The following is a 20,976-nucleotide window of genomic DNA, read 5'->3' on the forward strand; positions in this document are numbered from 1 at the left end:
TGTCTGCCCTCTTTCTCTGCCTGAATCAGCTTCTCTCAGGGAATCGTTGCTTGCTGCTGGCAAGGCAGCTATTTCTGTCTTTAGCTGTCTCTTCATTCTAATGGTTTCTTCTCTTTCTGCTCTGCCTTTATCATTTTTGCCCTGTGTATTTGTATTATTATTATTTGCTTCTGCTGTGTTTCGTTTTTGCCTTTGCTTTGATAAGTAAAAATAGAAAAAACAAGTTACTTTATGGAAAAAAGATACTCTCTTAAAAACCCATGAAAAAAGTTCAAGAGCTCCAGTAACAAGCAGATATTACAATTGTTTTACATTGTTGTAAACTGCATCCAATATATGTGTATCTTCCAATCCTAACAATTTCATATCTGCTGTTTGAAATGTAGGTTCTCTATGCCAACAAATTTCTTCCTGATGTCCTCTTGCCCCTGTTCTTCGGTGCAACCAATATTGCTAGAAGTAGATATTTTGATTTTTGACTGAAGTCACGACTTTTCATCCTGCCCTGCCACACATCAGCTGTTTGGCCGTGGCGTTGTTACTCTGCCCTTCTGTTTGTTTCTTGTCGTATGTGGATTTTCCTTTTCTTTGCAGCAGGGATTGCTTGTTTGCGCAGGTGAGTGGGTGCCCAGGAGGGGGCTGACCTCCGGTGCATTTACAGCTGATAACAGGTGTCCCCCATGGCTTTAGGAGCCAGAGCACCTGAGCTGCCCTGATTCAAGAGGCAGTGACGCCTGAGGAGAAAACGGTGGAGAAGCTGGATGGGGCTCCAGATTCTATTCCTACTACCCGTGGTGTTGGGCCCTCCGTGCCCCTCTGGGGCTGCAGCCTCCCTGCTTTGCAAAAAGAGACCTTGGTACCTCGTGAAGGCACCCCGAGGCCCCCCAGGTCCCCGACGGCAGCACGCTTTGCTCCACAGTTGCCGCGGGAGAGCGCGGGGCGAGGGTCTGGCCAGGGCTCTGCCCTGCCGTGCGTAAGGCAAGACTGAGGGCACGGCGGCCCTTCGGCCGGCAAACAATCGAACAGCAGCCCCGGTTGGAACAAACCGCCCTTATTTCGAAGAAAAGTATTGAGCCCGTCAAGATTACCAGGTGAACGTGTTCCGGTGATATAATACATCTGCAAACAGGAAGATGGAGCCCACGCAGCGTTTCCTGCCTGCAGGGCGAAGGTTTCAGAATGATCACCTTTGGGAAGGAGATGTTCTCTCCTACCTCCCTCCTGCAGCTTGCTGAGGCAGGGTGAGGGTGGGGGTAAAGTCTGAGGGGGTTTTATTTGTTTGGTTTGAACATCTACGTTCCAGTGCAGGAGGCACGGGGGACGCAACGGGCAGGGGGATGAGTAGTTCAGTGCTTTTACCTTGTTGGTGCCAGCCGCCGGGATCTCTGTGCATTAAGTGTGCTTGGGAAGGGGTAACGAAAGGGGCTGAAGCCAGGGGGTGTTTGCTCTGAGAAGATTTGGGTGTCCTGTCCTTGCTCACCATGTTTGATAAGCATGGAGAATCCTGGCCCGTGCCACCGCTGAAAGGAGAAAAAAGGGAGTATGATTCAGATGGATCTGCTCACCTTTTAGGAAACTCCTGGAAACTTCCATGCTGAAGGTTATCGTATCTACTGGAGCAGGTGACTATTTTACATCTGATACGTCTGTGACAAAGGGGAGTACTATTTTTTATTTTGTTTTTTTTCCCCCCAGCTCCCCGCCTCTCCCCCTTTTTAATCAGGCTTCTGGCTGTACGGAGCTTTCACACTAACTGGTGCTACCCTCCGTGAAACTCATTCCAACCTTTCTGAGCGCAAAATCCCGCTGAAATCCAGGCAGTCACCAAGGAGAAGCGTTTGCCCTGCCTCACCTCCCAAAGGCTGGACCTGTTGGTTTTTTTTATCTGTAGGACACTGCATCTCTCTTTCTTCCTATGCGACCGCTACGCAGGCACCTGCTTGTCCAGGTTACCCTGTAGTGCCAAGTCAGAAAAAGGCTACGAGACACAGCTTGACTGCTTGCCAGCCGTACGGGCAGCACTGCAGGCAGGAGGTGGGCAAGGAGGAGAACTCGACCCTGTCAGGAAAGAAACCCCGCTGTGTTGCACGCTGCAGGTTTCTCTTCTCTCCTTTGGTGTACAGCCCTTTGTCATCGTTCTTGCTGTGACTCTCGCATCAGCATCTTCTAGACCCTTTTTTGGCAGCGTTACGCCAGCCTGGGGTTTCCTGCCAGCCTCTTTGGCAGGGGAATGTCCCTGCCAGGGCTTACCCCGCCTGGGAAATTCCACCGCGCAGAAAAAGTCCAGGGAGCCATGCTCACACCACCCTCCTCCTCCACCCTGCCGCTTCCTCTCACATGTCATAACATCCCCCCTCCCCGGTTAACCAGGGCTGAAAGATAAGCGGCGTGTGATCCCCTGCAAGAAAAAGAACCCTGTGGGTACTCAGCCTGGAGCTGTGATAAACTTGGGGGGGGGGGGGGTGGGGAGTGTTGTTTAGGGTGTCTTTTTTTTTTTTTTTTTTAATATATATAATTTTTTTTTTCTGTGACCAGAAAGCCAGAGTAAGCAGGACTTTTGTGAGGGAGGGGGAAAAAAAAAAAAGTTTCCTTGCTGCTGCTTCTCTGTTTCATACCGTTAAACCTCAGAGGAACTTTTCAATCATTCACACAGACGTGGCCGTAAGGAACGATCAGTTGCCAGTGGGGTGCAAAGAACTGGCTTGTTTTCCATAGAGCTAATTCTAACTTCACTCCTCCGACATGAAGGTACAATATTCTCATTTTATTTGCTTTATTGCTTAAAACCTGTAATTGATTGGAACAATATTGGCTTCTCATTATTTTTTTACTTCTAATAGCCTTCCAAATGGCTTGTGCTATAATTGTCTGTATGTTTTTTGGGGTTGGGTATGGAAGAATGGCTGGCTTTTGGGAAGGTAACGGCTAACAACCAAATGTGAAGAAACCACAATGAATGGTGGGATTTTTGAAAGTCCACAGTGGATCTAGGGGCAAAATACCCCTAAATAGCTTAGCTGTTTTAGGCAATTCTCTCTGAAACAATCTTCATTTTTTAGGGGAGGATATAGTAGCTTTCCGGAGTTAGGAAGGAAGGAAGGATGGATGGCTGGGAAGCTAAGCTCTGAGAGCACTGAATGGAAGAAACATTGTTAGTGGAAGCAGGTTTTTTTTGTATAATCTTGATTACAGTTTCTTTCCTGGCAGGTCATCAGTAATTTTGGAATAGCAGAGCATCATCAGCATACAAGCCTGCCAGCTTCAACAGGACAGGAGTAAACTGTCATGGTGCAGTGTAAGACAACGCAGGGAAACATATATAAAAATAGGGATCGACCCCTACTTTCTCGTAATTTAGCAAAAAATCTGTGGGAGTGAAAAGAAGTAAGTTTAATGAACTTAAACTTCGCTTTAAAATTTGTTCTGCTAAGGGTTTTATTAAACCAAACCATAAACTTCTTTTCATCGCCTGCTGAGGGTTTCTCTGGCTTACCACATGAGGTTGATTATGCAGCACCCCGGTTCATTACCCGTGCCCGTATCTGGCAGGCAGGGAAGGCATCTCAGCCCTAAGCTTCTTGCAGGGGATGAAATGCGGTCTGGATTTTAGACGCCCCAAATTCGGGGGCATGTTTGTAGCATGGTGTCATCAGAGACTTGCGCATGGCTGGGGATGGGTAGCTTGCAAGTACTTTCGGTGGAAGCCGGGTATTTTCAGCTGGGACATTGTGGCTTGCCTGGAGGCACGCAGGGAGCAGGGAAAGGGTGATACCCTGGGCTCTCGCTCAGCCAGACTGGGTGACCAGCAGTCAGGGACAAATGCCACCTAGGGACATTGAGAAGAAGGCCATATTTCTGCTCCAAACGGAACTCCCGTATCAGCTTGGTTCCTGAGGCAAGCGATTTCTTTTTGGCTAGTTAGACCTTTTATTGACTTTCTTTACAGCAAGCCACGTGTTTCCCATTGCGTTTAATGGCAGTAGATAGGAGGAAGGTGTGCGTGTGTCGGGGAAATGCCCTTTGCCTCCGGGGGCCGGGCACCGGCCGAGCCCTGGGCTGTCTGGGGCAGCCGAGCAGCCTCAGCCCTGCACCCTGCCCTCTGCACCAGAGCCCTGCTGCCGCCCCGGAGACGGCGCTTGGGATATCATCATCACCATCATCATCAACCAGCTGCTGGAAACGGGCTTCCAGCAGCTCGGCTGGGCCCTGGGAAGTTCCCCTTCCCACCCTTGGGCTGCCCGGGGCGGTGGGCACAGCCCCGTCCCTCCCTTCGGCTCTGCCTCTTGCCACAGCCCGGGCGGCCTGACCTAGCTTTGCCTCCAGCCCCGGGGCTTTTTGGGGCAGCAACACTCAGTCCTGACAGTGCTGCTGAGAAACCCCGGCGTGACTTGTCACGTTCCCGGTCGCAAGCTCCCGAGACAAAATGTGCAAGGTAGAAGCAAGAGCTGCCTTTACTCTTGCTTTCTTTTTAAGAAATTGGCAGGAAATTAAAAGGAAACTTAAACATCCATGGGCCAGCTTCTGTGAAGAGCAGCGTCCTGTCAGACAGGATGCGTCTGGCTTCAGCTGGTGTCTTTTCCCAGCTAAGAACTGGCGGAGGGAGCCAACGCCTGGGAACAGAGCTTTGCACCGTGCCCCACCAAATCAAAGAGTTTATTTCCAACTTTCTTGATGTTTTATGCTAACTCGTGCACGATTTACATATTATTGTAAGTTTGCCATTACTGTCATGGATTTCTTTCTAAATGTGTAGCAACTGGCTGTTAAGTCTGTAAAAGCAAGAAAGAACATGGTATTAGTATCCTTTCCAGGATATTAATATCCTTTATGCAGACATAGGACAGTTGTGGTTGAGACTTATGTGGCAGCAAATTCTGACCCATAAATGGAGCAATGCTGTTCCAGTTGCCCCAGCACACATTTAACTGAAGATAAAACCTGCCCTAGTATATGCGCTTCATCCCAGCACCAGGAAAGTTTTTGTTCCACTGCTTGGAAGCATCCTAACGTTTTCCCTACCATAATAAAATTTTATTTGGCTGCCTTGGTTTAGGTGCTTTTTTAAATGAGAAAGTTTCCTGTTTATTGAATTTTTGTCTGACTAATGGAAGACAGCTCTACAGCTGAGTTTCAGGACTTTCCCAAAGTCAGACAGCCATGTGTTTTGAAAGCTGGGATTTCTCTAGTGAATGGAAGTCTGAACTGAAGGCATTTCAACTGTATGGACTGGAAAACACAGTGCAATAAGATCAAGACGTAACACGAGGGCATTCTCTTCAATGATCTTTGCAGCGTTAACATGGTACAAGTGTCTTTTACGGTGGTTGTCTTGTTTCAGCCTGGGCTTTCCTGCACGCTGATCTGCACCCTTGAGCTGATGGCGTGTTCACAGGCTGTGTAGGATTGTGCAAATCAGTGCCGAGGCTTCCTGCAGGTGTTGATCCTGCCGTGCAACCACAGCATAGGTGATCTGCACGCATGCTGATGCTGTGCCTGGGATTTCTGGACTGGTCAGCCCAGTTAGATCTGCTGTCTGGTAGATGTGACTGGTTTGCCACGTCCAAGAAGCAGGTAGATTTTTTCCGGTTTTGAGCGGAAAAGCACATATTTGGGAAGCCTGGATGTATGGCAACATTACCCTTAGACAGATTACCCATTACTGCACATAAACTGAGATACTAGGAAAGTAGGGTCCTGGGTAGATTTGCAGTTCAAAAAATCATTATTTTTCTGGGTTAAAATCCCACTGAGATAAAGCAGTTTTTCCTCCTGTTCCTGTACTAAAGAGCTGAGTGGCAATGCTGCATTGGGACAGCTCTGCAGTCCCTGCTAGAAAGTGGTTTCGTTTTACAGGTGGTTGAAGCGGTCCTTGTTTGTGGAAGGTAGGAAGACTGAAATCGAAGTCCGCTGGAGCCTAACTCACCTGCTGTGCTTACAGCACAGGCTCCTGCATCTGATAGCAGAAAATAAAATTAATGTGGGCTCAGAATGACAGGTTTTGGCCCAGGTGGGTCGCCTGAGTTAGGAGGAAAAAGGTCTTCAGCATGAGTCATGAGGAAAACTGATGCTTACTCCTTCAGACCTACACTGAGACTCCCTAACAGCACTGAGAAACTGCAGTAACTCCCCTTCTAAACCAGAATATTGTCACGAGCAAAATATTTCGAGGCAAGAACGTGCACCATTTACCCCATCTATGTACACCCAGTATCCTTTACAGGTGACATATGACGTTGCCCTTTGCTATGGGGAAACGGCCTTCTGCTCCTTGTTTACACACTGTGACATCAGTGGTGTGTGTATTTCTTAGCCATGCATTCCTGCTGCAAGGCGCTAATGAACTAATGAGATAGGTAAGCTTATAAGAAAACATGACTAACCAGGGCAGTGAGTACATTGAGAGGAATGTCCACAAACACAAGGTGTATGTACAGGGAAACTGTTTACTTGTACAGAAATCAGATCCACTTAGCCAGCTTTGTAGCACTTGCTGGGTTGGGGGTTTCTTTTCCTCTGTACTGATTTCAGCTGCTTTATATACACAGTGTGAAAGTCTCTACTTTGGAGCAACCCGCTTTTTTTTTTTTTTTTTTTTTTTAAATGTCAAACAGCCTGGGAGAAAAAAGCAGAATTGAGGGCATTCTTCGGATCAAAGGAACAAGCCCCAAAAGACATATGTTAAATAAATAGTCTGAGTTTTCCTTTAATATGAAGAATTATACATGCCCCCTTTTGAAGTTCAGGCTAATCCCAGAACATCAGTCTTGGAGACCAACGTCTAGGAAAAATGTAGCAATACAAGTATAGCAAAGAGAGAAGAAACACTGACTCCTCTGTACTGGCTTTTAGAGCAGAACGGTGTCATGGACCATTTCCAACCTGTTGACGTGTGCTCGCCTAAACCGTTAAAGCAAACACAGGGATTGATCTTGAACGGTCTCTAGGAGTGGAAGAGTTACTAAGCTTTTACCTCTGGTTTTCTCGATGCTATTCGAAAGGCAAACCCAGCTTTATGCTGGATGGCTTGGGGTTTGCGTGCTGCGTGGAAATGCTGCTAGGGTACAGAGGTGTGGCGGCGGTGTTCGCACACCTCGACTCACAGTCTGCAGCAGGAGGCTAATTACACCCATTGGAGAATAAGGAACATTTGACATCCATGCAGCAAATATTCACTTGCATTAAGCAACTGGATTGTAAACCACCATTTTTATTTCCAGTTTAAGAAATAGCACGAAGGTTATACTGCTCCAGTGTTGCAAAACCGAGTTCTTGTTGCTAGTAGTTTGTGCTCTGCCACTTTACCTAGAGGCTGACCCTTGTCCCACGCTGCTGCTTAGGAGGTGGACCGATGAGAGATGTTTATTCTGCTCCCATACCCGCTGAACCGTGGGCTGCTCCGACAGCTGGCATGTTCCTCACTCGTGGTTAGGAGGGACTGCGTGCCTGGCGGAGTGACTACGTGCTGCTCTATAGGGAAGGCGAAGCTCCGTTTTCTGGGCTTGATTTATTTATGTATTTATTTATTTATTTAAAGCCTACATCCCCTGTAGCATTCACCTCAGTACACGCCCCAGGGACGGAGCAGTGCGGGCACACTGATGCTGTAAAGGCTAGCCCTTTCCTTACAGCCGACCGGCCGCATCCATACAGCGCAAGAACCCTTTCTCAGCCTTGGTCTCTTCCGAGCCCCGTGTGGCCTCGCCAGGACGCACCTTCTGTTCGTTTGGATTTTTTCCTTTCAACTGTTGCATGTGTGACTTGGAGCTACAGCTTCAAGGGGATTTTGTGAGGGGGAAGAGGAGGTAGGATGCCTTTTTGGAGAGTAACCTAACATAGAGGGAGACAACTGGCAGAGTCTTGCTCGTGCTGTCTCTGGGGAGCAGCCCTGGAGCAAACCATGCCCAGGCTTCACCCAAAGGAGCTAGTTTCTCTCACCAGAGATCCCAGAATTGAGCTCATGTAAGAGCACTGTTACCAATCCTGGGACCAGGACATGAGGGTAAACTGTGGGGCAATATCGTTCGACTATATAGAGGTAGGCACCAGTTACATCAGGGATTAGATCGGCAGTGATGACTTACAAAGCTATAGGGGATGGCATAGCGTGTTGGGAGGATGTCTTTGCAAGCACGCACAAATCTCTGCCCGAGCTTTGCAGCCCAGATCGTTCCGAGCTGAGAGTCCTCAACCCATCTGCCTGGTACCCCCCACGCTCCCTTACGCTGCGTGTGGGCTTTGCCGGGCTGATCACAGGCAGTTCTGCCGGAGGTTTCCCTTCGGCTGCCTCGCTGCCGCTCCGCAGGACGGCCCAGAAGTCCCCTGCCCCGCGGCATCACAGCTCAGGCTGCAAAGCTCATGTCGGAAAGGATAAACCAGAGACGGCTGAAAGCTGGGCAGCAAAATTTCTCCCTCAGTCTGAATTTCTGCTATCATTATTGAAATGCTTTCTCAGTACGAGGGCCTAGGTGTGAGAGAAAATCTCATGGTTACAATTAAAAAGGGTGTTGAAAAGATGGAAGTCTGTTTTAACAGAGAAACCCCCAAACACTGAGCAGGCTTCTTGATTTTGCTTCGACTTAGTGCAGTGGCTCAGCTGTTTCCCTGTAACAAGGACAGAGTTACTGGAGCTCTAACGCAGAGGGAAGCCCAGCGCAGCAGGTCCAGTGCGTCTTTTCTCTGTGCTGGCTCTGGTTAGGATAGCAAAAGGGAGAGGCATGGCCTTGATTAGCCTAGGTGTTTAGTTGGTGGTGAAAGTCTCAGGGGCTGGCTTTCAACCTCTCTGGCTTTTGCAATGAGACCCCTAACCAGTGAGTGCAAGCTTTGAGACAACAGGATATTTATTATTTTTTGGTCTTAACCGAATTTTCAGATCCCTTCAAAGTAGTTCACGGGTGTGCACAAGTTGCACTCCCAAAAGCTGTTTCGGTGATCGAGTATATCGGTATAACCCAAACCAAGACTGACTAGTTTTAATTCCACAATACTTGCCCAGGCTGCGTTCTGAAGTGAGGGAAGAAGCAGAGCTTCCAGAAACCAATGCATTTTGTTTCTTGTTTTTGCAATTGCCTGAGATACCAAGGTAAGCACATCTCACTATTTGCAGGTGCCTGCAAGACAGGTTTCAGGACAAATGTTGCTGACACTGGCCGCTAGCTGGCATTATTGATACACCCCACTAAATGGAGGTGCTACAATAAAAACCTGGGAGGGCAGCGCTGGGGGAGCCGAGGAATCCTCCACCGCGTTTGCCTCACAGCCTTCTCCGGCTCTGGATGTTGACGGGTTGCGCTGAATTACAGCTAGGCCAAAGCAGGCTGAAACCACCGGGATACCACAGCCCTGCCATGCCTTCCTGGCTGACCCCGCCTTCTCCCCGGTCTGTCGCTGTCTGTACGGGCCACGCCGGGTTCCCCGTCACGAGAAGAGGTGACAAGCGCTTTTGGTCACCACCCAGCCCAGGAGGAACTTTCTTAGGCTGAAGACGCCTCACAGGGTTTTGGTCACCGCAGATGTTACATAGTGTTTGGGCCGAAAAACAAATGCTCAAGGTCTGCAGCATTAATAATTAAAATTTGTAGATGTAGCAATAATTTACCAGTCACTTGCATGGAGGCACTTTGAGAGCACAAGGCTGCTGGGAGCCAGCTCGTCTTGTGCAACCGATGGGTGTGTGTATTTTTGAAAGAGCCTTTTGTTACAGAGCTTGGTGGAATTAGACTTGTCTTAATCTGCTTTGACTGGGAGTAGATTTATGCCAAACGACCTGATAAATAAGATGTCGCTGATGAAACAAGTACGAGTTGAGGTATCAGAGTGTTGGCCAAAGTGGGTTTTGCTTGGTAAAAAAAAAGGAGAGCGAGTCAGCAGTTCAGCCTGCAGGAGAGTAGAAACTTTGGAATAGAAGAGAAAAAGAAATTCCACGCCCTCTTTAAGACAAAAACCTCATTCAATTGTTTTATAGAACAGTTTTCATTAATACTTTGAGACTAATCTTCAATTAAATCCATTTCAAAATTGTTACTGAATAGCAAGGATAAAGGCGCTGTCTGTCCCTGCCTGTGTGTGGTTTAGGGACCTTCCACGACACAGTAGGACTACCATGACAGAAATCCACTTTTGGTTTGAAAACCACATTTAATCTCGACATTTTCAAAGGAATTGCAGGCAACTCTGATGCCAAATCTAATTTTCTGGATTATAGACTTCTCCGATTCACATTACCATTTGCTCGTTAAAAGACAAGGTCCATTTGCTGCCGTAGTTGGAGATCCTCCTGGCTAGATTAAAACGACTGGCTTTCCGGGCTACCTGGCAGGGATGAGAATGCAAAGGTTGATCAGTTGGATCTGCTTTCGGAAAGCTGGGTTGTGGGTCCTCCCATCAGCCACCGAGCATGCAAAGAGAGTTCAGGGGCTGAGGGATCTCTGAGCAGCGAGAGCTTTTCAACGAGGAAATACTTAAAAGCATCTACCTAAGGCTAAGGTATTGTAACTGAGATCTAAGGCTTGAAGAACAACAGAGAACCATCTCCTTGCGTGTTTAAAACATACGGCCTGATTTCATAAATCCTCCCTTGCCTAAAGAGGTTCGTTAAATGAAGGAGAAGGTGCGCTTGGGAGATAGCTGCTGATTAGGGAGCAAGTGAGTTTTTACCTTTATTAGACTGTGCTATTTCTGGCACTACTTGGCACCTGATTTCATATTATGGGTTACGTTTGCAAATTTTACTGTGACTGCATAAATTCAATCTATGGCGTATAACAACAGTCTTTGGAGTAGAAAACTGCCTAGCTAATTCCCAGTGAAACCCTTGCTTCACCTGACAGCGGAAGAAATATTTGAATAATATAAAGTAATGCCCTCTTGCCTCCTCATGGGCTGATTAATATAATTTCATGTTGCACCTGTCCCATGTTTTTAACACAATTAAAACATGTATAATAATCTAAATTATAGACCTCCAATTTGCATAATATACTTTAGAAATACCGTGTTGTCTCACTACATATTTTTGGGGGCAGCCACGGTGCTAAAAACGTCCTAATCGCAACCTCGTGGACAAAACTGCAGGCTCATATTCTAGAAGGTGATGACCTCAGTGGAAAGGAGGAAAGCAGAAATATTTGTTTGAAAAGTAGAAACCTGAGAAGTCTCCCCTGTGAGTATTGGTAATAACCCAGTAGTGTTGTTAACAGTAATCGCAGGCACACAGTTTCGCCCACTTCTTGTTTCGGCATTGTATTGCTTACCCGCTTCTCCCTGCCGGCCTCAACCGAGAGGCTTTGCCACTGCAGTATGGTGCAACCTAAAACCAAAATAACTTCTGTGTCTGCCCCCTGCCTACTACAGGCTCCGATAACAGAAGAAAAGAGATGACTCATCTCTTTTGTGAGTAACCGCTCACGTTCCCCTTCGCTCTGGTTGCTGCCGGCTTGAGGCACAGGACCAAAAAATCCCCGTGCTCCCAAGCCCGTGTCCCCAGAGCCGAGGCCTGGCAGGAGCGGGGCGAACGCTCCCGCGCCGTCGCACTTGGGGCGAGGGGTGCGTGCGGGGACGCGAGCCCGCATCAGCAGCGGCGGGAGGCCGAGGGCGATGCTCGTGGTTTCCGTCTCTGCATCTGCACAAGAGGGTGGAAATTTGGGGTTGCAGGCGTTGCGAGCGGGGGCTGCAAAAGCCGCCGGAGGCCTCCAGGGGCTATCTTGGAGGACGGGGAGCGAGGTGGCATCCATCCCCCTCCCCATGCCCATCCTGTCCATCCCACCCCATCCCCATCACCCCCATCACCCCCATCACCCCCATCCCCATCATCCCCATCATCCTCAACCCCGTCAGCCCCAACCTCATCCCCATCATCCCCATCATCATCGCCATCATCCCCATCATCCCCACCCCGCCGCTGCCTGGTGCCCGGGCCGGGGGAGCGGGGCGATGCCGCCGCCCCCGCCCGCCCCTTCCCCCGCCCCGCTCCCGCGGCCGGTGGGGGCCCCGGGCGGGGCGGGGCGAGCGCCGAGCCCCGCCTCCCCCTTAGCCCCGCCTCCCCCTTCGCCCCGCCCCCTCGCTCTGCCCCGCCCCGGGCGCGGCCACCTCCCACCGCCCTTACGGGAAGCGCGGCCCCGCCCCCGCCCCCGCGAGGTGCGTGTTGGGGGGGGGGGGGGCGGAGCCGCTATAACCGCCGCCGCCCGGGCCGCCGCCCCCCAGTCGTCGCCGCGCCGCCCGCCCAGCCCTGGCCGTGCCCGCGCCCGCTCCGCCGCCCGCCGCCCTCCTCCGCCGCCGCCGCCCGCCGCCCCGCGGCACCGCCATGATCGTGGAGAGCAGCCGGGACGCGGCGCCCGATGGCGGCGACGGCGGCGCCCTCAGCAGCCCCATCAACCTCGCCTACTTCTACGGGGCCTCGCCCCACTCCAGCGAGGGCAGCTGCTCGCCGGCGCACTCCGCCCCGGGCTCGCCGGGCTCCGACTCGGACCTCTCGGTGAGCAGCCGCGGCGGCGGCCGGAGGGACCCCCGGGGCGGCGCCCGCCCCGCGCTGCAAGGTACGGCGTGCCCCGGCGGCGGGTGGTCCCGGCCCCCTGCGCCCGGGGGAGGGCGCGAAGCCGCGGTTCCCGCTGCGTCCCCAGCGGGAGCGCAAGCCGGTCGCGGGCCCTTTTGGGCTTAGAAGCCCCCGAAGCGGGGAGGAGCGGGAGCTCGGCGGCGGGCAGGAGCGTTTCGCCGGCGCTGCGTGCCCGGCGCCGGGCTGTTCCCAGCCTTGCGGGAGCGGGCGGGGGGTTCCCCGGGTGCGGAGGGAGCCGCACGCCCGTGAGATGGCGGAGCAGGTGCGGGGGGGGGGGGGGGCGTCGCCTCGGCTCGTCTCTGCTAAACCGGGCGTTCAGGTTGTTTTCCAGAAGCCTTCCCGCTCTTGCTTAATTATTTTTTTTTTTTCTTGTAAGTGGAAACGGAGTCAGCGGCTTAAATTCGGGTTTTATTTCGTTTCTCAACAGTTGAACAGCACATGGGGGGAGGGAAGCAGCACAGAGGCCCTTTCCAGGGGGTCCGTGTGAAGAACTCCGTGAAGGAGCTCCTGCTGCACTTCAGGAGCAGCAAACAGATGTCCTCGGGCTCCACCGCGGAGGAAGGCAAGGTAACCCGCATTTTTCAGCACTGACATAACTGCCTTTAATGGTTACTGAAGCTGGCAAAAAAAGGCGTGCGATAACGCTGGCAAAGAGCTTGCTGCTTTATCTGATGTGGATGGAGTCAGTGTTTTTCCTTTTCAAGACGTAATGGAAGAGCAGAGCTGGGAAGAAATTAGTGAGAAGGCTTACTGTGGGAGAAGGAGGCACTTGAAAATGTTCTTACTAAGCTTCATTTTCTACAGGGAGTTTGGATAAAGATACATTTGTGTTACGAAACCACAGAAACTCCCTGTTAACTCGAATGAGGTCATTCATTGTAAGAGTTGGGGAATCTTCTCAGAAGAGAATAATTTTTTATGCTGTTGTGCTCCTCTGTGCAGAGCGCACAGTATAAAGGCAGACCCCTCCAGTCTGAAAAGATAGAAACAGAAAAAAATATAGGAAATTCTGGGAAGATTAAAGGGGATTTTTCTGGTTTTGGAATAGTCTTTCTGAGCGTCTCTTTGTGAGCTTCCTAGACAAGTGTTGTCACAGGAAAATTTTTGCGTAGAAGAGTTCACGGCATTGAAGTAGTATAAAATTGGCTGGCTTATTTATGTTTAAAAAAAAAATCCTCAGACCTCAGTAAGGAACAGTGTCTTGCTCTAGATTTTCTTGACTTTTGTGGTATTGTAACAAATAGCTTAAAAAGCCTTAAGAAAAATGGTGGTTTTCATTTAAGTTCTATAAAAGTCTTTCCATTTTCTAACCTTAATTAAAAGCAATTAAATTAGGGTTAGACAATCATGCACTAGAATTATTCTAAGGTATATTGTATGTTTACAGAAGCAAGTCGCTGCTGCTTTCTTCTTGGTTTTGTTTTTTTTTCCTGAAATAACATTATAATAATGGAATAATATGTTTTTTTCTCAAAAGGCACAAGGAGGATTGGGGAACTACGAGCAGTACACAGGTAAAAAAGCCCCCCCCCCCTTTTTTTAAATACCCTGCAATAAGATTTTAAAAGTGGATTGTAAGAGTAACCTCCAAATAAATTCTAAATTCGTTTTCTTTTCAGCAGAGCTGAAGAGTATACTAGGTCACAGTGGCAAAAGAAAGGCTCCTGAGCTCCTTTCTGATGGACCTTCTTTCAAACGCCAAGCTAATGTTCACCCACACCTCCTGGTAAGCTTGTAGTAACTTTTTCCATGCCTTTATTTTTCAGTTTGCTTTGTGTGGTCATAAACTACCAGGTACAGCTATACCTGTAACTCTCTGGGGCTTGTTTTGATTTTTCTTTTTTTTTTTTTTTTTCCTGACAGACGCCACCCCAGACACCAACTTCTATGGATAACATGGAGGAGACTCATAAAAACGACCCAAAGCACGACAGCAGTTCTGATCTGCTTCAGAACATTATAAACATCAAGAACGAGTCGAGCCCTGTTTCTCTGAACACGGTGCAGGTTAGCTGGTTGCACACTGTCTCCAGTCACAGCTCACCTGGCGAGCAGTACCAGGACAGCCCGGGAACACAGGCTTTCTCCCCGTCCCAGAAGTACCAAGCATTCCAAGATCACACTTCCCAGCATGTGCTTGATCCACCACAGCATTACCAGTTCCCTCCATCCCAGAACCAAGATTTGTCGCAGAGCTATCCTTCGGACGCCTCCCTGGAGTACAGGCCGTTTGCTGCCAATGACCAGTCTCCTGGCTACCAGCAGAATACATTTGAGAGCCATGAACTGCAGTACTGCCCGTCGCAGAGCTTCTCCTCCCTCTTGAACGACTCTGAAGGCTCGGAGAGCATCTCTGCTCCCCTCCAGCCGCTGCCCAGTGCCCACCCACAGGCTGATGTCGGCTCCCACGCTCCGAACTTCAGCTTGCTTTCCAGTAACATCTGTGGTAGTCTGGAGCGCAGTGTCTCTTTGGCTACTTTGAATGTCTCTCTACCTGACCAAAACATCGCCAGAAGCACGGCGCAGCTGGGCAAGTCATTTTTTCAATGGCAAGTGGAGCAGGAGGAAAACAAACTGGCTAACATCTCTCAAGACCAGTTCCTTGCAAAAGACTCGGATGGAGACACGTGAGTGCTGTTTGTCTCGGTGTTTCTGACGTGGGAGGGTGGGAAGTGTTTCTGTTTGGCTTTTGGTGGACCATGGGGTTGTAATGGGAGCAGTTCATTAGCAGTGTTTGTGTCAAGAGTGCAGTAGTTCTGCTGATCAAGTAAAAGGTGTGGTCTTGCTCATGGGCTGTGATGCACAGAGTTGCAGCACACTGAGTGGATAAGGTGTTTGTATTGTCTAATTTCAGGGACTTATGGTTAGCCTTTTATCTAGTAAATGGGGAGAAAAAGATTCTGGTTTAGATGCTTTAAATTGCCCTGGGAAGAAGGTACCTGTGGTCCTGTCTTAGTCGTGCAGAAGAGGTCTGAAGCTGGCAGCGTAACACATTTGGATCTGTAATGACTTGAGCCCTAGTTTGTATGGTGGCGTAACTCTGTGTTTCCCCTCTTTCCCGCAGCTTCCTTCACATTGCTGTTGCGCAGGGCCGACGAGCACTCTCCTACGTTCTTGCAAGGAAGATGGCTGCCCTGCACATGCTGGATATTAAAGAGCACAATGGCCAGGTGAAGTTCTCAAAATCTTTGCACCTGCTTTGTGCACCTGAGTGCTTCTGCATGCTTGGACCTCGAGGAAGATGTAGTGAAATGCTTATTTAATATTAACCCTGAGATTCAGCCTGCATGCTAATATTAACCTTGAGCTATTAATACTTCTTGGGATCACCTTGAGCTGGTAAAACTATGTGCTCTGCTTCATTTGTCCTGGCTTCCTGGTATTCATAATCGCTGCTTAAATAATACCAGGTAGCTAGGCTTTTTATTTGTTTTAGTTGGTCTTTCCTGTTAGAGATCAGGTGACTAATAGTTTAAATTTTCTTCTCGATGTTTGCAGAGTGCTTTCCAGGTTGCTGTGGCTGCCAATCAGCATCTCATTGTGCAGGACTTGGTTAGCTTGGGGGCTCAAGTCAACACCACAGACTGCTGGGGTAGGACGCCGTTGCATGTTTGCGCTGAGAAGGGGCATGCCCAGGTCCTTCAGGTAAGAACCAGGCAGGCGTAGCTCTGCCCTGACTGTTAACGCTTACACTTTGTATTAGTTGTCTTGGGAAACCCTGAAAACACCACTCCTCTCTTTATCTTTCTCTCTGTGTAGCCTTGGGAGTATGTCTTAGGGCTCTGCAGTAATGGCTTAAAGTAAGACTGAATTTCACATGAAGGTTCTCACCAATGTTTTAGTGTAATTTGGTGGAATCCTCTAGTCTATGAAAACAATAAATAAGTCTCTTCTTAATGGCATTATTTATTGCAACTTTGTTGCAGTAAGACTGTATACAAGCTTGAGGAAGTAATATGTGGTTTGGATAAGACCTAAATGCATACCTGTTCCCACTTTTGTAGGCAATTCAAAAGGGAGCCATGGGAAGCAATCAGTATGTGGACCTTGAGGCAACGAACTATGATGGTGAGTAGTTGAGTTTATAATTTACAGAGTTACTGGATGTTACAGTGTTTTATAGCTGCTGATGTGAATGTTATCCTGGGTTGAGAAGCAATAAAATGGAGCATGTCTTTGCCAGGTTGAAATTTACAATTACAATTGAAATTACATTACAATTGGCATATCTGCCAGATAAAAACATGGTTAGTCTCTGCCTGTCAGGACCTCTTTCCTCTTACCTGTGATTGCTGTGTTTGGCATGGAGAGTGTAGGTAGTAATTGGCTATTGCTCAAAACATTTGAGTGCCAGCAAGACATTGGTGGATACAGAAGCCAGAACCTCTGGCACCAGAGAGCTGTTTTAATTGAACCTCTTTTCCATGTAACAGCTCTTTCTAATGTACATTTTGTAAAAAAATATATTAGAAATTGATTCTTTCATTATCTGTTGGCTGAAGAGCTCACAGTAGGTTGCTACCTAACTCCTCTGGTGATGGACAACCTAAATCTCAAGCCGCTCAGGAGCAGTCACTGTCAGTTATGAGTATGGAACTGTCCCTGGGCTTCATGGGTGTAGAAGTGCCTTTATCCATCCTTTGAAACAAGCAGCCAGTCAATACTTCTGTATTGCATTTGTTTATTAATGATGGTGTTGTTTTTTTTTAATGTTAAGGTTTGACAGCATTGCACTGTGCTGTTCTGGCTCATAATGCTGTGCTGCATGAACTGCAAAACAGTCAGCCACCTCACTCCCCTGAGGTCCAGGAGCTTCTGCTGAGAAACAAGAGCCTGGTAGAAACCATCAAGACTCTGATACAAATGGGAGCCTCTGTTGAAGCGAAAGTAAGTAAAATTACTTTGTCTGAAGTGCCAGATGCGGAGAGAATGTGGAAGCAGAACATGTCCCTTTCTCCCATGCCACATTTCAGCTTTATTACAAAGGAAGTAGACTAATTTGAAAGCTTCCCTACAGCTTAATGTACTCAAGTGGAATGAGAATGTTGCATTTATTCAGAGCAAGGTATTATCAATGCAAATAAACCCTGGGGAAAGAGGGAGGTGACAGTCTAATTTTTGGATTAAGAATGATGCTATGCTGGCTGCAGTTAGTTGTCTCTTAAAAGTAAGAATATGTTTGAAGCAGTCTGAGGTATCTGTAGTAATAGGGTGCTGATGATACGTTGTTCTTGAACTGCAAATTTTAATTAAGAACTGCTTACCTGTCCAGTTTAGGTCTATGCTGGGCCAGACCATTACTTGATATAACATTTGATATTTTGGCTATGTAAGCTTACTGCCAAATGAGATCTGGTCCATTGTTCATTAGATATATTAAAATATATATATATTGAGATTGACTTTCAGTGAATTGTAGTCCAAATAAGTTCGTTCAACACTCTGCAGTTACTTTGCTTTCTGCTTTGTCTGCATGTTCACTTTGGATAAGTGAAGCACCTGCAGGGAAGACTAACAGCTTCTTTTTCGATAGGATCGTAAAAGTGGTCGCTCAGCTTTACATTTGGCAGCAGAAGAAGCAAACCTGGAGCTCATTCGTCTCTTTTTGGAGCTGCCCAACTGTCTCTCTTTTGTTAACGCAAAGGTACAGTGATTTTTCTGGAATGCAGATATAATTTTGCATGTGTGCATGTGTGGCACCGCGAGTGTCCTGAGACTCATGCCCCTGCCTTTCCTTCACGGAGTTACTTTGTCTTCTCCAGGCTTACAATGGCAACACTGCACTCCATGTGGCTGCCAGCCTGCAGTATCGCGTGAGTCAGTTGGATGCTGTGCGCTTGCTAATGCGAAAAGGAGCTGATCCAAGTGCCAGAAACTTGGAGAATGAGCAGCCAGTTCATCTGGTTCCTGACGGTCTTGTGGGAGAACAGGTAAAAAACCCAAACCACTCTCTCCTCTGCTCCCATCTGTCCCTGTTTACACAAAAGCCATATAACTCTCCAAAAGTTTCTTTGGGGTTTTGAGTTGCAGCTTTTAAGGAAAAGATTTAGCAAATGCCATTTTATTCAGGGATCTTTGGTTTTAATGTCAGGATCAGGCAGAATACACAAAGACCTGAAATTATAGGTTTTACTTGTAGCTTTTTTCCATCTCAAAAGCTTTTTCCTGTCAAGATAGGTTTTTTTCTTTGTAACCTTGCAACATACTGGGGGTAATATGCTTTCTCTTGTTCATCTCAGTATGGCCTGAGATCATGCTTTTGTTGGTCTTGTCATAATTAGTAATGGCAGTTCTTAGGCCTGAATAACAGATGAAGAAAACCCCCTTTTCCTAGGAGCTATACAAATACATGATGAAAGAGGTGACTCGACCTAAGAAGCTAATAACTTGAGCAACTGAGTAATTCTATTACCTTTCATTGGTTCAAATGCTGTAAAATTGGATCAATTCTGGTGTAACTGAGCTCAGAACCTAGGCTCAGATAAATGAGGAATGCAGAACAGGGTCTAGGGTTTGATTTTTTTTTTTCCAGATTATCACTCACTTTAGGATGATGAATACTAATGTTTTTGTCTTTCTTCTTTTCTCTTCTCCAGATAAGACGTATCCTAAAAGGGAAGGCGATTCAGCAGAGAGTGTCGCCATTTTAAGCTCCATGTTTCTTGGAGTTCAGCAACTCACACTCACTGTCAGTCAGGCAGTCCTAATGTATCTGTAAATAGACCATTTGCCTGGTGTGGGCAAATGTTAGTTGTTTCTATGAAACAAAAGTATTTTGTTCACTATCATATAGTGGGTTATATAAGAGTTTAAAAAAAAACCAAAAACAAACCCCAAACCCAACAATCAAATTCCTTTGAGCAAATGGGAATGTTTTCATTCCCAAGTATGTGGAACACTTGCCTGGATACCTGGATTTCATAGCTACGGCAAGACTGATTGTATTTAAACAGCCATACAGATAACTTCTGGACAAGGACAGTTCTACACAAAATCTTTTATTTAGAAAGGCTGATACATGTCAACATTGCAGAGTTGGTTTTTTTTTTGTTGTTGTGTTTTTAATAACACTTAAGTGCAAGAGAAATCAAATGTTTTTGAAGTTGAACATTAATTTATGTAACTGTAGCTTTCTTCCAGTATCTCGTGCAGGATTGTATATAGTCACTGGCATTATTGTACAGCTGTATAGTTCTAAAAATCTATTGATTGCTTGGGGAATGAACTGAAGAAACAAGTTCCTTGATCTTGAACTTGCAAATTGCATATAAAGTTTTAATACTATACTGGTGAAAATCAGGTAAATTCTGTTGTTTTGAAAGACTGAAGACCAGAAGTACAGTTAAGGTGGATTGTCCCTAGCACTGATTTGTGCATGCTTTTGGAGTTGTTGATAAAACATGAAAAGCCATGCTTCTTTAGGGGACTGTATCAGTTTTTCTTGTACCCAGTAGAGGTTTTTCTTTTGACGGGCAGTAGACTGAGGGAGAAAGATCATGACTTTTATAGTGTGTATATAACTTTGTTGTACTTAAAGGAATATGATCCTGATTCAGTGAAAGTATTTAGCATGTACTTAACTGTTGATGCATGCTGAAATCTCTCCATGTTAATTACAATACTTCAATACCTGTAAGCCCCGCTAATATTGGTAGGACTTAAGCACATGCATAAGTAGTTTGCTGAATTGGGCTCTAGTTAATTCTAGAGACTTAGCGTTTTTCACCTCCTAAGCAGAGTTAGTCCATTTATGGTTTTACCTTATAGGTATAGTGGCTAGCCAAGTAATATTTGAAGTTAACATTTTTCTATTTTTTAATAATTATGGTTATTAATGCAAAATGTATACTGATGATGCTGTATACTTGTGTTCTGTTGGAGAAAACTTCCTCCTCCTATCACTTTCTGAATGATCCACGCTGGGCTGTAATCCAGTAATGTGTTCTCTGTGTGGTCTTTGCTCTTAAACTGTTTTTGCATCACATGCAATTCTGTGCCATAACTGTTTAGTTAGTCTGATTGTGCTGTTTTGACACAGTATGTCTTGTAGACAAGCTAAGTGAAAAAATCTGATATGTGGAGGCCTAGTTGCGATGTATTTCTTGAAGGGTCGCATGTAACCTGTGTTTGAATAAACATGCTAATTAAATTTTGGTGGTTACTGTCTGTGATACAAATAATGATGATGAAATCAAGCTTGAGATAAAACTGATTTAGCATGGTAATACTGTGAGACTGGTGAAGATCGTTTGTTATGGATAAAATGAAGTCTTCATCCTGCTGTTTCTGCTTTTTCTCGTTTGATGCTGGTTTTGGAGCTGGTGCTTGGGTGTTTTGGGTCATGCACCATGCAGTTGTATTGCCTGTGTGTTTAGTAGATGTGCCCCAAATAGAGTTAACAGTCACCAGGTTGTAGAAATAGTGGGTTG

General features: G+C 47.2%; 1 protein-coding gene across 5 annotated transcripts; it reads left to right on the top strand.

The window, feature by feature from the left end:
- The first annotated feature begins 2,669 nt into the window (after positions 1 to 2,669).
- Positions 2,670 to 20,696, top strand: NFKBIZ (NFKB inhibitor zeta). Of its 5 annotated transcripts, none has more exons than XM_041124955.1 (12): positions 2,670 to 2,748; positions 12,975 to 13,114; positions 14,025 to 14,061; positions 14,167 to 14,273; positions 14,411 to 15,174; positions 15,612 to 15,717; positions 16,046 to 16,192; positions 16,552 to 16,615; positions 17,265 to 17,434; positions 18,081 to 18,191; positions 18,310 to 18,477; positions 19,144 to 20,696. In XM_041124955.1, exons 2-12 carry the CDS (start codon positions 12,986 to 12,988, stop codon positions 19,195 to 19,197), a joined length of 1,857 nt encoding a protein of 618 aa, XP_040980889.1. In that variant the 5' UTR covers positions 2,670 to 2,748; positions 12,975 to 12,985; the 3' UTR covers positions 19,198 to 20,696. The 5 variants fall into 5 exon arrangements, with proteins under 5 accessions (XP_040980889.1, XP_029876579.1, XP_029876580.1 ...); XM_030020719.1 differs by lacking the exon at positions 2,670 to 2,748 and adding an exon at positions 12,214 to 12,530; XM_030020720.1 differs by lacking the exon at positions 2,670 to 2,748 and adding an exon at positions 12,214 to 12,530 and having other exon boundaries at positions 14,170 to 14,273.
- The last annotated feature ends 280 nt before the right edge of the window (positions 20,697 to 20,976 follow it).

This window comes from Aquila chrysaetos, chromosome 7, assembly GCF_900496995.4.
Source record: "Aquila chrysaetos chrysaetos chromosome 7, bAquChr1.4, whole genome shotgun sequence".
Classification (NCBI taxonomy): Eukaryota; Metazoa; Chordata; class Aves; order Accipitriformes; family Accipitridae; genus Aquila; species Aquila chrysaetos.

Coding starts and splice junctions, on each gene's coding strand:
- NFKBIZ (XM_030020719.1), top strand. CDS start 12,299: ATGATCGTGGAGAGCAGCCGGGACGCGGCGCCCGATGGCGGCGACGGC. Junction 13,115..14,024: donor CCACCGCGGAGGAAGGCAAG/GTAACCCGCATT, acceptor TTTTCTCAAAAG/GCACAAGGAGGATTGGGGAA. Junction 18,478..19,143: donor ACGGTCTTGTGGGAGAACAG/GTAAAAAACCCA, acceptor TCTCTTCTCCAG/ATAAGACGTATCCTAAAAGG.